Genomic DNA, 15,037 nt, shown 5'->3' with positions numbered 1-15,037 from the left:
TGAACACCATTTTTGTTTTGTTACATTTCTGGGTGAAGTATGTGAACGCTGATGGACTCTGAACGTAAAAAATGATAGAAAATAGGAAAAAAAAATTGCTCTTTGTGAAACAGCTCAAAAAAAATCTAACCGCAGCACATACAATCCTCATTGAAGCAATTCCCAGTGTGAGGTGTCAGTTCCATGGAAAGTTGTAGTTCAAGTTTCCACCCTGTGGATCTGATCCAGGGCTGAACGACAACTTTCTTTCTCTCTCTCACTCTCACTCTTACTCGCTTGCTCTCTCTCTCAAGACTGAGGTCGGTCAAAAAATGTTTGTTAGGTTAGGGCATCAAGGCATATGGAGTAAAGGAGGGTAAATGGACTTCAATGGACTTGTGGAGTCCTGTAGCTCAGTGGTTGGAGCACTCGCTTTGCAAGCGAGAGACCTGAGTTCAATTCCAGGCAGAGGGCGAAACCTTGGGCAAGTTTCGTTACTCCACACACCTAATAATAATCCCTCCAAAACCAAAAACAATAATAAAATTGGTCATTTTCAATCTACGACTGTTTGTGGGGCATTGCTGTGTGCAATTGGCTGCCGCGTTCGCCCACAAATATACAGTCAATTCACTTTACAGTGTGTTCTGTGAAGCACTTTGGGACGTCCTCCCGACGTGAAAAGCGCTATATCAAATGCAAGGATTATTTTTCAGGTACCGATTAGCCATGGTCTACTAGAATGTTGTAACAGGCTCAAGGGGCTGAATGGCCTCCTCCTGTTCCTGTGTTCTTTTGCTCCTGGCTTTATCCTCTGTGTGTTTCTCTTTGCCTCTTTCTCTTTGCATCTTCCTCAATTGTATCAACGTACAGACAAGATGCTCTTGCAGGACAGAAAACAAGCGCAGAGCTATACTGTCAGATGGGCGATGATCAGCCAATGTTCTGTATAAAGGGAGGTAGGATCAACATCCAACTCAGAAGAATTCGTGTGATGTTATTTGGCTGTACTTAACAGGAACAAACTCAGCAAAGGGTTATGGCATTTTTTGATGATAGGTTTGCACGGGCAGCAAAGAAGGACTGGGAGAGGAATTGGGTCAGACATTCAGCCAAAGATAACAGGCCCCAGTTCTTAATGAGTATCATTAGGAACTGGGGCCTTTCTCAGTGCTGTTAGTGTAAATAAGGTGCAGTCTGGTTTAACGTTTCTTAAGGGTTATTAAAGCTCCTAATGTTTATACTGTGGTGCCAGACAGACAGATGGGGGGGGGGGGGGGGAGACTGGCAATGGTCTGGACCTATTGCCCTAGTTGTTCAATGAACAGCCTTGTTTCACACATTCTGTGCCATGTCTCATTTATGATCAGTGTTTAGTGTTGGTTGACCATGTGACATAATAATCTGCACCCTCAAGTGTGTTCCAAACCACCCTCGTTTCAGATTGAGGGAATGGCACTTCACTGTCCATGTAGAATGAAGTATTTTGCAGTCCTGCAATGGGAAGCCCTTTCCTCATGCTGGGGGGGAGATGAATACAACTGAATAGAGGACTTTTTTTGGTCAGCCGTGTGACCTGACACACGCGGAAACCCATCACCGTGCTTTAGAGTATCCAAACCAAATTGAGATTTCCATGCATCCCACCCACACATAGAAATCCCAGACATAGATTGTGGGAATGGAATGCGCTCTCTCTCCCTGGAGGGACGCTTCCTGCTTACCTAATTCCAGAAAGTACAAGGCGCAGGTTGACAACAGCCAGAGAGGATTTGAATTAGATGAACTCGCTATTTGCCCACCACTCTGTCAGCGAGACAGATGTAGCACCAAACTGACGAGATGCAAAGTGAGTTGATATTGCTGGTCCTTGGCTTTCACTGAGGACTGATGAGGTGGGCACAGAAGGGAGAGTCAATGCTCCTCTGTGGAGTCCTGTAGCATAGTAGTTAGCACGCTCGCCTTGCAAGTGAGAGGACCCGAGCAGAGCGAAACCTTAGCCAAGTTTCATTACCCCACTTGCCTCTGTTTAACTAGCAGTAAGTAGGAATCCGGTTGTTAGTCGATTGGTGGATTGCTTTTCAGGGGTAATAACCTTTATCCCCCGCCCATCCCCTCCCCCCAAAAAATGTAGTCACTCACACCTCGACTGTTTGTGGGCACTGCTGTGTACAATTGGCTGCAACATTCCGCCACAAAATATACAGTCAATTCACTTTACAGTATATTCTGTGAAACACTTTGAGACGTCTCAACAACGCGATCAGGCGCTATATCAAATGCAAGGATTGTTATTATTTGCGGCTCACGTTCCACCAGCTTTTTAATGCAGGGCAGGTCTTCATATGAGACATTAAATGAGGGCGTATCTGCCCGTTCATGTGCACGGCAAAGATCCATGATGCTACATGAAAAGAAAGGAGTTTCTTCTGATGTCCTGGACAACAATCCTCCAGATAAATGTTCACCTCATTGTTAGTGCACAAAACACAGAATTACTCTACATTATGTCCTAAGACGCACTTTGAGATGTTCTCCTGATGTGAACAGTGCTGTATCAAATGTAATGATTATTATTATTGCTGCTGTTTTTGGGACCTGGGTAAAATGGCTGTGGTGTTTACCTATGAATACACAGTCCCTATATTTGACCATAGCTATTGTAAATTGCTTTGAAACATTTCAATGAAATAATACAATAGAAATCTACATTTCTATGGCGGCTTTCCCGTCGGGAGGATGTCCCAAAGCTATTAATCAGGCGTTTTTCTTTCATGCTTTGATTTATTAGACCACTAGTTTGGTTAGTGATGTAATGCTTTCAGAGAAATAAATCCTCCAAAATTCCTGGGCAGAAATATAATCGGAACAAAAGTTAGAGCTGGACGGGGGAAGAATGAGGGATGGGAACTGGCACGGCGATCTTGGTTTTCAGTGAGATTGCAGACAGGCTGATGGCCAGTGTTAGAGGGATGAGCTGAGAGGAATGCATGCATAAGCTTCGGGCTTGTCAGCTTCGACAAGCTCAGACTTTGAGAAGTCTCAGAGGATTTTCCAAAGTGAAGTCAATTGCCCATTCTGTTAACACAATAAAGCCACTGGGGGGCGACATTTGCTCATATCTGCTGCAAAGGGATATTAATCCCTATTGGATTATAGAGCACAGTCGGGCGTAGCTTTGTCTTTCACTGAGCAGCCAAAGATTAATTGCGTACTCTGAGAGTTCACCTATTGATCGCCTGCAAGTGGACACTCACAGCATATTAAAGCCAATCCTGTGAAGCACTTTGTGATGTTAGTATTTTTATTGTTTGCATGATTTTTCTTTCTCCAATCGGTGAGAACCCTACCTGCCACACTCCTTAAATGAGACGTGAATATTAATAATAATCCTTACATTTGATCGAGAGCCTTGTCAAGTCACAGAAAAGTCTCAGCCCTTCACAGGATTTTACTGTAAAGTGTGTATTTGCCAATCCCTAACTCTGAGATTCCCACGCCTTGGCTCTTGCCAACCTGTGCCTAATACTTTCTAAAATGGATGCGTCCCTCAAGGGAGAGAGTGCGCATTCCAGTCCAACAATTTATCTCTGGAATTCCCATGTCTAGGGTGGGATGCATGGAATCATCAGTTTGGTTTAGATACCCTTAAGCACGGTGATGGGTTTTTGCATGTGTCAAGACACCCAGCTGCCCTCCCATATATATATATATATATTATACATATATATATTTGCAGTAGAACATGACAGCCAATTTGCACAGAGTAAGTGAACCACAAACAGCCACAAGTGACCTGGGGCAATTAGCTGGAGGATTGTCGGCCAGGACAGCAGGAGAAACTTATGCTTGGAAGTTTGTTTACCCATTAACCTCAGGGTCAGGTTGGGCGCTATAAGGATAGCACCCAGTCATCTTGTTCCCTCCTCTGGAACCTCTCCTGCTGAGTTGAAGGCAGGTGAATGTGAGAGATCATCTCACAGTGGGGTATAAATGAACCCCTAACCGTGGGCTGCCTCGGCTCCACATCTGGTACTGGTTCCAGCGTGGCTTGCTTTTCCCTCAGGGAGGCCGTCAAGTGCAGATAGTATGAGTAGGGCATTAACACAATGAAAAATATCCTGCTGCCGGACAATCACGAACTCCTGACTGGAACGGCTGAGAGCAAATGCAGGCTAATCTCATTAGAAGCAGTGGAAGCTAGCCCCTGTGCCCCCCGCTTCCATTTGAAGTTCTGTTAACAGTCAGCAGCGGAGCTCAGACTTCAATAAGATGAACCCTGATTAGAACAGGGTTCCTGGATTAAGAGTTTACAATAACCAGGTCTGACAGGGCTCCATAGTGCCTCAAAGCAGCCAGGGAAAGGTCCATCAGTTTTACGGTTGTGTAAAGGATATGGCGAAAAAGGCAGGAGAATGTGACTGAAGAGGAATCCCTTAGCATAGTGGTTAGTGGGCTCGCCTCGCAACGAAAGGACTCGGGTTGGATTCCGGCGGGGCAGAACCTTAGACATGTTTGCTTACACCACACACCTCTGTTTACCTAGCAGTAAGTAGAAACCTGGTTTTTAGTTGATTGGTGGATTGCTTTCCGGGGGTAATAATCCCTCCAGATAACTCTTATTCTCTTTTGAATTTACTCCTGATCGCTAGGATTTATCTCCAAACTATGACAGTCACAACACCCACATTTTGCATTTATACACCTCCTTTTGTGCAAGATAGAATCTCAGAGCGCTGCGCAGTGCGGGGTTAGATAACGAAGAAGGAAGAAGGGGAGGGGGGAGGTGACCATAGGGATGGTGACAGAGGCATGTCTATACTTTACAGTAAATAATGTGAAGCACTTTATTAAAATAATACTTTCCATTTGATATAACACCTTACAGAATATACTGCAAAGTGAATTGACTGTATATTTTGTGGGTGAAACGCGGCAGGCAATTGCACACCGCAGTGATCCACAAACAGTCATGGATTGAGTGACCAAATGATAANTTTTTTGGAGGGTTTATTTCCTCCCCCGAAAACAATGAGTCAATTGACTAACAACCAGGTTCCTATTTACTGCTTTGTAAACAGAGGCGGATGGAGTAAGGAAACTTCCTATGGTTTCGCCCTGCCTGGGAATCAAACCCACGTCCTCCCTCTTGTGAGGCGAGCACACTAACTATTACGCTACTGGAGTCCACTTTGAGGTGTCCTTGAGGTGAAAGGCACTATAACAAATGTAAGGATAGAGGATTCATTTACCGCAGTATGTAATTATTATTGGGCCACACTTGGTAGCACGTTAATCTCCCGCTACCTTTCTCTTGGGAGTAATGGATAAGTTCCTACTCCTTTTCCCCTCTTATATGTGTCTGATGTTGTAACTTTAGTAAGGTTGTCCTTTATGGATTGCATCATTCTAAAACATTTGTGTTTCATCCAAATGCATTTCATAGTGTTCCATTCAAATCATTCGCTAAACGGATAATAATAAATACTTGGGAGCAATTATAAAACTGTAATCTAATCAAATGGTTTAGACAGTTTCAATATAAAATAACAAATAGCTTGGGAGCGGTTATAAAACTATAATCTAATTGAGGCATTCTGAAAGTTTGGAGGCTGAATAATAGATACTTGGAAGTGTGGTAGGACTTTAATCTAATTGACTGCTCAGATGGTTTGTGTATATAATGGAGTGATTGCAAGGAAGCAATCTAATCAAGAATTTCAGACATCACAAACCATGAGAACAATACTCAAATTCCTTCTATCCCTCATCTGAACCTAGAGATTAAGTTACTGCCTACAAATCATTGTGAGTTGTTTTCATAGTCACAGAATGGTACAGCACAGAGTCAGGCCATTTGGCCCATCAAGCCTGCGTTGGTTTGCTTTCTCAGCGTGAAACACCCACTCCCCTGTTCCCCCCTCAAGCATCCAGTGCCTTGAGACATCCTCCCGACATGAAAGGCGCTATATAAATTTTGTAATTTTGAATTTATTGTATATATTTCCCCCTTGAAAGAATCCTTGGAGAATTCATGTAGAGAATTCCAGATTCCAACTAACCTCCATGTAAGGAAATGTTCTCTAAACATCCCCTTTAATTCCTTGTTGTGATTATCTTAAATTTCTGCCCTCTCGTTACTGACTCACAGGCCAAAGAATGTGGAATTTAATGTCTCCACGCACTACACGGTAATTGCTGTAAGTGTAGTGACCGTTTTTGTAGGCAAATGTCTGTCTAACCACAAGAGTGAAGTAGGAAGAAAGAATTGCATGTTACCCCCTCGAGACTTGTTAAAACCTCTACTGCTGATTTGTCATTGTGCCGACAAATAGTAATGAAAAGTTCATGAATCTCACGAAATACAGGCAATCGCCTCCTCACACAAGGGGGCTGAATGTGGAACTTACTGCCTGAACCTGCGGTTGAAGAAAAAAAGCGCCCATAATAATAATATTAACGATTCTTGCATTTGATTTAGCGCCTTTCACGTCAGGAGGATGACCCAAAGTGCTTCACAGAATATATTGTAAAGTGACTGGGTGTTGGTAGGCAAGTGTTGATTCAGCCCAAATCAGACCTGTGTAATTCTGTAGGCATCACACCACCGAGTGCACTGGTCTATTGAACCAATGAGGAAAGGGGGTGATGATGGGTGTGGGGGGGGGGGTATAGTCTGCTCTGACCTCCTAACTCCTTACCAACCTATCCGCTCCCTCCGCTTCACGTCCCCTGCCTTGCCCACCTTACCATTGGGGGGAGTGGGCCTTCAGTCTCTTTGCCCCCACCCTCGAACTCCATCCCGCAGTCCCTCCTCCTCATGCCCTACCTTGCCTCCTTCAAGGGCCGTCTCAAGACCCTCCTCTTTGACCGTGCCTCCAGTCACCCGCCTCCCCCTGCCCTCCACCCCTCCTGATCCCAACCACCAGCTTGGGTGTGGTTCCCTGACTGTCCAGCGCCTTGGGATGTCCGCTTGAATGAAAGGCGCTGTACAAATGTAATTTCTTGCTGCTGCTGTTTAAGATGCTGGTTTGAGCAGCTCGTGGCTCACTTAGAGTTGCTTGGTTTTCTCATCATCGCCTTTTCCCTTCTTGTGCCTATGTTCCCGCAGTTATAACTGATTACAAGGGAGCGTTATTCCAGAATATTAAATGTAACGCTCAGGGGGTGGTGGCACTCACCGAACCAGACGGAACCTTGAACCTGGACCCGACCCTGACATCAGGCACCCCTGAGGTAAGAAGCATTGTACAATCCTGCCCCTCAAAACCCTTACCAAAACCGCAGCTCATGCCCCCCCCTGCATGCTTCCCTGGTGAAGGGTGCTATATAAATTCAAGTTGGTGTTCTGTGTCGTCTTTACGAGGGCGAAAGTCAGGACAAAGATCTGAAAGTTGATATGTTGTAAGCTGCGTACACATTATAAAACAGTATAAATTTACACGTGTATAGTACAGAAGGATGTCCCAAAGCATTTAGCAATGCTGGGCACCCGAGCACATACAGACTGCTCACTAAATCCTGTTACCCCCCTCCCCTGTTACCAAACAGCGACGTGAGACTACGGAGGAGCTGAAACAAGCTGTCGGAGATGCATTTCCCCTCCTCACTCCATCCATTTCAGGCAATGTGGCACTGAACATGGCAATGGATCAGGGGTACCAGGAGACCTAATAGAGGTCTTCAAAATCATGAGGGGATTTGATAGGTTAGAAAGGGAAAAACTGTTTCCACTGGTGGTTGTGTCGGTGATTCGAGGTCACAGATTCAAAATAGTCTCTAAAAGAAGCCGAGGGGAGGTGAGAAGAAATTTTTTCACGCAGCGAGTTGTTGGAATCTGGAATGCATTGCCTGAAAGGGCGGTCGAGGCCGATTCGATAACTACTTTTAAAAACGCGGCGGACGGGTATTTGAGGAGCATGGGTTTGCAGGCGCTACACACCCATCCTCTGGTCATCTAACTATAATTAAACACTTGTGCTGAATACTTGTAAATACAATTATCATTCTTCTACATGTTTCAGTTGTTGGCCAGTGGACTATTAGAAACAACAATCAACAATGCAGTGACAGGACTTTGTGGGCACCCTGTACAGTAATAGAGATTGCACTCACAAGCGGAAGGTTTGACAGGGATAGTTCCTTCAGCAGATCACAGTGGCATGATTGACTTTCTGTGTGCTGAATGTAGTATCTGAGCGAGGAATAGAAGTTGAAGGCGTTAATCTGGTAGACGTCAGATATCATTCAGGTGATGAAGTGGAGTGAGAATGAGAGAGAGATTCTACTCTTTGTTGTCTACCTGCTTCCCTTCCAGAAAATGGGTGGGAATGGGGGTGGGAGGGCATTGCCAAAGATGCTGTCCTTCACATGAAGCAATAAACTGGGGGTTTCAGGTGAGCAAGGATCTCACAATTGGAAGCAAGAAGGAAGTCAATGATCCTCCAGATTGATTTGCATCTTGTGCTTAGATAGAGTGATACAGCTCGGAAACAGGCCATTCAACACAACTAGTCTGTGTCAGTTGTTTTGTGGGATCTTGATGTGTGCAAAGTAGTTGCTGAATTTACCTGCAAAAACAGTTACTACACTTGACTGTAGTTATTGTGGAGTGCTTTGAAACCGAGCAATGAGATAAGGAGCTACACAAGTGCAAGTTCTTTCTTTGTTTCCGAGCTGGGGTTTGCGAAATGTTTTATATCGGGTTGAGTCTGAGGACAATGCGTTAGGAGACTTTAATCTCGTCTGATGACAGGTGCCAGTGCTGGAGTCTTTCGCTCTCGCTCACCGTTAAATGTGTTCATTTTTCGCACTTGATTCGCTTCATGGCTGTTTGTGAGACGTTGCTGTGCGTCTATGGCGTTCGCCTACAAAATACAGAGTCGCTACACTTTACAGTAAATCCTGTAAAGCACTTTGAGACATCTCGATGATGTGGAAGGCGCTACATTAAATGCAAGGACTATTATTATTTTATTGTTAGAATGGAGTCACACAGTTGCTGTGTAAATGGTGATTTACTGCACTTTCTTACTAACTTTAAAATGCTCACCTCACTCACTCTCACAGCACCGAAGCTCCATCGCAATCAGTGATCTAATTACACGTCACTCACAGAAACTACACTGGCACGGATGGTTTCTGAGAGGGTTTGAGATCGGGTTCAGGCTGAATGGTTAATGCCTTGCCCCCACTAAGCGCTGTCTCTCGCTAACAAATTTATTTAATTAGCTAAGCTTTCCAATGACCTCATATTATTTTTAGAGTCAGACAAAATAGACATAAGTGACTGAATCAACAGGCTGCATCCAGTGGGGCCTGGGGTCTGCACGGAGCTGGTGTAAATGAGAGCCAGCTGCATTACCCTGCTCTCACTGCACCAGGTGACTGGGCTCTGCTGCAGGCACAGTCCAGCCAGTTTAGAAAGGGCGTCTGTTGTGTGTCAGTAGGGATAGCGTTCTCGTTACTGAGTCAGAAAGTTGTGGATTCAAGCCCCCATGTCGGGACTTGGAATCACATAGTCTAAGGTGATGCCCCAAAGCAGCGCTGGGAAGGGGATGTCACATTGTCAGAGGTGCTGTCCTTCAGCCATCCCAATCCTCTGTGTTTTCTTGCAGCCCTTCACACTGGCTCTCTCCGCTTCCTTTGCCAATTCCCTTTCAATATTGTCATGACCTCAGGTTACCAGTGACTAGCTCTCCAAATGTCTAAAATTATGTGAAAAAAACACCTCCCCAAGTGGCTTCTCTCGTTTGTGTCACACTTGTGGAGTCCTGTAGCATAGTGATTAGCATGCTCGCTACGCAAGGGAGAGGACCTGGGTTTGACATGAACGAAACCTTAGCTAAGTTTCCTTACTCCACATGTTTACCTAGCAATAAGTAGGAACCCGGTTGTTAATCGATTGGCGGATCGCTTTCCGGGGGTAATAATCGCTTCAAATCAATAAATAAATAATAATTGGGTCAGTCAATCCACAACTGTTTGTGGGACACTGCTGCACAATTGGCTGCTACGTTTCACCCACAAAATATATGGTCAATTCACTTTACAGTATATTCTCTGAAGCACTTTGCGATACCCGTGATAAGGCACTGTGTCAAATGCAAGGATTATTATTATTATTGTCAGCAACCAATGGAGTAAGCTTGTGAATACAGATCCTCTCCAAACCTTTCATAGAGCCCAGGGCCTCAATTCAATCTCCTTTCCACCTTCCCAGCTCCAGTGAATATGCAGAAATATATCTGATCTCAAAGAAACCAAAGCAGTACTCAGCAGCTGCTTCCAAATTTTGTGTATTTGTTTGATCTAAGCCAGAAATCAAAGTGCTGATTACCCTGAAGGCTGCCCAAAAGCATTAATTCCACCAGATCTGGAACAACCCACTTTCCTACATGTTGCCACTAGTTCAGGTGATTGGTTTTACTAATCAAATAATAACCAGGTTCCTATTTACTGCTAGGTAAACAAAATCCGGGTTGTCTTGCTTGTGAGGCGAGTGCTCTAACCAATACGTAACAGGACTCCACCGAGTTACTTTTAATGGAGTATTCCTGGATACGTTGGATGCCATTCTTGGCATCATAAGATCCATCATGATCTAATAAAGTAGCAGATCAGGTTCAGCAGACAGTGTTCCTGCATTGTTAACTATCCAGTGTGCATTATAAACAGACCAGATATCCTTCGCACAGCTTGGTGTGTTACATGAGGATATGGTGTGTATGTTGGAACAGCTGGAAATGCACAGTAAGAGGTACAAAGCAGTCATAAGTGCCAATCCTTAACAAGCTTGCTCTGAATAAACCCTGACTGAGCAATAGCCTAATCTAAGGAATTGCAGGTGTCCAAACAGTGTGTCAGTCTCTGCCCGTCTCTATTTCGCTCCCCCCACTCCATAATTACCCCCGATTAAAAGACCCGTCTCCAGTACGTGCTGCTTGATTACCGCTCTTGTCAATTTAAACGAGTTGTTAGATGTTGGAGTTGACTTGTATGCTGTAGGGTTAGGCTGGCCATGTAAAAATAATCCTTATTATTAATAATAATTCTGACATTTAATACATCGCCTTTTCATCTCACTGAGATGTCTCAAAGCGCTACCCAGAATATACTATAAAGTGAATTGACTATTTTGTGGGCAAAATGCAGCAGCTAATTGCACACAGTAGTGTCCCACAAACAGTCATGGATTGAGTGACTGACTTTATTTATTTATTTACTATTTATTTATTTATTTAGAGGGATCCACTAATCGACTAACAACCAGGTTTCTACTAACTGATAGGTAAACAGAGGCGTGTGGAGTAAGGAAACTTGCCTAAGGTTTCACCCAGCCCCGCAATCGAGCCTAGGTCCTCTCGCTTGCAAGGCGAGTGCACTATCCACTACATTACAGGACTCCACACAGGATCAATACACAGTGATGTTAGAAACAATCATCCCACCCCAACCACTACGCTACGGTACGCCCTTTTCTGGTTTGTTAGTCATTCATCTCATTGCTGCGTGTGGGGGGGCATTGTTGGCACAGGTTAACTGTTGTCATTGTCTACATAATAAGTCGCTGCACATCCAAATAACTGAGAGGTTTCAGTTCTATAACAAAAGCACGTCTTATTTATTATTGCTGGTGATCAGCTGGGAATGCTGAAGAGGGGAGGCCACGATTCTGGCGAGAGCGCTATCTTGTTTATTTTCCTTGTCCCCGAGTTCAATCTTTACAAATGATTACAGAAAGTAACGCTGAATTATTTTCTTTTCCAAGGAAATCAGCGCTGGGAACCTGGAGGAGAGTGAGGAGCAGGAGCCAGAGGATGAGTTCAAAGATGCAATAGAGGTGGGTTTGATAGCTTCTCAACAACTTGCTTTTGTATAGCGCCCCTCACGCAGGGTCATGTCCTAGAGCGCTTGACAGTAGTGGAGCACAAGCTGGGGAGGGGGGAGGTGACCGTAAGCACGGTCACAAAAGGAAGGTCTTCAAACGCGACCTGAAGATGGTGAAGGAAGGGGTAAGACGGAGGGATTCTCAGTGAGGATGGCAACTTTCTCTACTTGCGTGTGTGGCAAGGTGCTTTTGAGAGTCTGTGCAGTGCTGTGACCACCCACACAAGATGGTGCCAGAGTGGGATTATGACCTTGTCATGGATTTACGTTAACGAATACACAAATGATAAAAGCCATTAACACATTACCAGCATTTTTGTTCCCTCCGCCAATTTTCTTTCTTCCTCTCCCGAAGGCCATTGTACATTTTTAATAATAATAATAATCCTTATATATGCCAAGGCGCTGATACAGTCAGGGATTTGGACCCGAGCTGGTGGTTGAGATCGGGAGGGGTAGAGGGCAGGGGTAGGTAGGTGATCGAAGGCGCAGTCGAAGAGAAGGGCCTTGAGACATGCCTGGAAGGAGACGAGGGAAGGGGCAAGGCGAAAGGACTGTGGGATGGAGTTCCAATGGGTGGGGTCAGAGAGGCTATAGGTCCGACCGCCGATGATGTGGGGTTCCCAGTGGGGGACACGTGTTAGTTACGTCCTTGAATCACTCTGGTTTCATTCTTCAGTGAACGGCAGAATCCAGTCCTTCATCTTGTTTATCCTGATGGAGATTGTGGGAAGATTGTTGTGACTGAGTAACTGCAGTGCTGTATTTCTGGATCACAGCGTGAACCGCTAGAGAACTCTTGTGAATAAAATGTTACTTCGCAGCTTTGTTATTGCGCTGACGTTTCCATGTTTATACCAAACTCACCAGGTGAAACATACCATTGACACAGAATAATAATAAAAATAATCTGTGCATTTGATATAGTGCCTGATCACGTCGTTGAGACGTCTCAAAGCGCTTCACAGAATACACTGTAAATTGAATTGTTTGTGTATTTTGTGGGTAGCCAATTCCGCACAGCAGCGTCCCACAAACAGTCGTGAATTGAGTGACTAAATTATTATTATTTTATATATTTTTTGGAGGAATCGTTCCCCCAGATAGCAATCCACTGATTGACTAATAACCAGGTTCCTACTTACTACTAAGTAAACAGAGACGTATGGATTCACGAAACCTACCTAACGTTTTGCCCTGCCCGGGACTCAAAACGGATGCTCTCGCTTGCGAGGCAAATACCCTAACCACTGAGCTACATAATGTGCGGGGAGCGATCAATACTGTTGATACACAATAAGGGGTTGACTAAAGGTCCATGATGCTGGTGAGCGGCTGTTGGAATATTGGTGAAAGATGGATGTTTCGTGATAGATTTGATGCATATAAATACTATAAATTTATAGAACATTTCAACTAGTATCAGGCTTCAGAACGTTTTGTCTTAAACTTTAAGATGGAGTAGAATTGTGGCAAATTCTCAACTTCTTAGTTTAACTCTTTTTAAAAAGCTTCCAGGTTAGCACTTGAGGGTTAGAATTCTCCACAATGTTGCACAAAAATAAATTTGAAGGTAAAATGGTCTCATAGGCAAAGGCCAAGTGGAATTTCCGACACTGCATTTTTCTAATGACTTGTGTTCCTCAAGACTGGCTTTTTGACAGTGGTAGGATGTGAAAAAATACAAGTTCTTTTTCTCTCTTCCCTTTCAGTCTCCTTCTCTCCTTTTCTCTCCCTCTTTCTATCTTTTTCTCTCTCTTTCTATCTTTTTCTCTCTCTTTTCCCCTATTTCTCTCTCTCTCTCTCCCCCCTTCCTGTGGGAGAGATGCTGGTGCCCGAGAGACTATAGCCTGGCATGTATCACTGGCTTCAGGAGGGAGGGTGTACAAGGCGGCAGGGGGGTGGGGGCAGGAGAGAAAATAAATTTATAGAAAATCACTTCTGCAGGTGTTGTGTGAAAGACAAGCTGTACAGGAAAAAAAAGTTCTCCATTCAATCGAGAAACTATGCCAAAAATGCACACTGAAAATAAACAGGACCTTATTAAAAATATCTATCTGTGAATGAAGACTTGCTTGCCATTCCTGCAGACTTTCTGCTAAGGGAGTGGCAGGATTGTGACCATGTTCAAACAGACATGGTTTAGGAGTGGGCGACAAATTCGGGAGCGTTAATTTGTGATGCAGCATTAATCATTTTTGTTTCGCCTACAAAATATACAGTCACTACACTTTACAGTAGTAGTACACTTTACTGAGAAGATCTTTGAGACATCTCAAAGATGTGAAAAGGCCGTATATCAATACTAATAATCCTTGCATTTGATATAGCACCTTATCACATCTTTGAGATGTCTCAAAGCGCTTCACGGAATATACTGTAGTGACTGTGTATTTTGTGGGTGAAACGCGGCAGTCAATTGCACACAGCAGTGTCCCACAAACAGTCATGGATTGAGTAACCAATTTTTTTGGAGGGATTATTACCCCGGGAAAGCGATCCGCCAATTGACTAACGAACAGGTTTCTATTTATTGCTGGGTAAACAGGCATATGGAGTATGGGAACTTACCTAAGGTTTTGCCCCACCCGGGAATCAACTGGCCTCAGTTCTCGCTACCCTTGTTTGTGTCTTCGTGTCTTGCTTTTACTTAATGCTCCACTCCGCTCTCATTTTCCCTCTCTTTTAAATATATAATATATATATATTCACATATATTATGTATAATTAGACTTGGAAAAGGTTCTGCTTCAGGGAGTTGAACTTCCGAAGCAAATTCTCCAGCGAGTTGAGCACATGTTTCCATTCGGCAAGTGCCCAGAACCATTTGTGTATCCAACACGTGGTCTTATTGTACCTGGGAGAGTTTTGTGTGTATGGGAGGGGGCGTGGGGAGGCGCCTGGATTGAGGCTTCTCTTTTACTGGAAACATATTGAATTTTAGCACATGATCCATTTAGCCCAATGTGCCTGTGCACAGCTGCCTATAGAATCCCCTTTATTATTACCAGGTATATTTGTATATTGCCTTTCACGTTGAGAGGACATCCCAAGGTGCTGGACAGTCAAGAGTTTGCACCCTATTCAAATTTACATAGTTGGAAAGGTGTTATAGTCCTCTTGGGAATCCTGTACAGGAGTGGTTAGCGTGCTCACCTCGCAAGCGAGA

General features: G+C 44.2%; 1 protein-coding gene across 2 annotated transcripts in view; it reads left to right on the top strand.

Annotated features, from left to right (window-relative positions):
- The window catches only part of zfyve27 (zinc finger, FYVE domain containing 27), an 83,023-nt gene that overhangs the window by 16,590 nt on the left and 51,396 nt on the right, over positions 1 to 15,037 (top strand). For both annotated transcript variants that reach the window (XM_007911034.2, XM_007911033.2), the window contains exons 6-7: positions 7,091 to 7,215; positions 11,750 to 11,821. In XM_007911034.2, the coding sequence (XP_007909225.1) occupies positions 7,091 to 7,215; positions 11,750 to 11,821 (197 nt within the window). The remainder of the gene's footprint in view (positions 1 to 7,090; positions 7,216 to 11,749; positions 11,822 to 15,037) is intronic.

The sequence above is a fragment of the Callorhinchus milii genome, unplaced genomic scaffold (assembly GCF_018977255.1).
Source record: "Callorhinchus milii isolate IMCB2004 unplaced genomic scaffold, IMCB_Cmil_1.0 Scaffold7, whole genome shotgun sequence".
Taxonomy (NCBI): domain Eukaryota; kingdom Metazoa; phylum Chordata; class Chondrichthyes; order Chimaeriformes; family Callorhinchidae; genus Callorhinchus; species Callorhinchus milii.
This window is presented reverse-complemented; position numbering and strand designations above follow the sequence as displayed.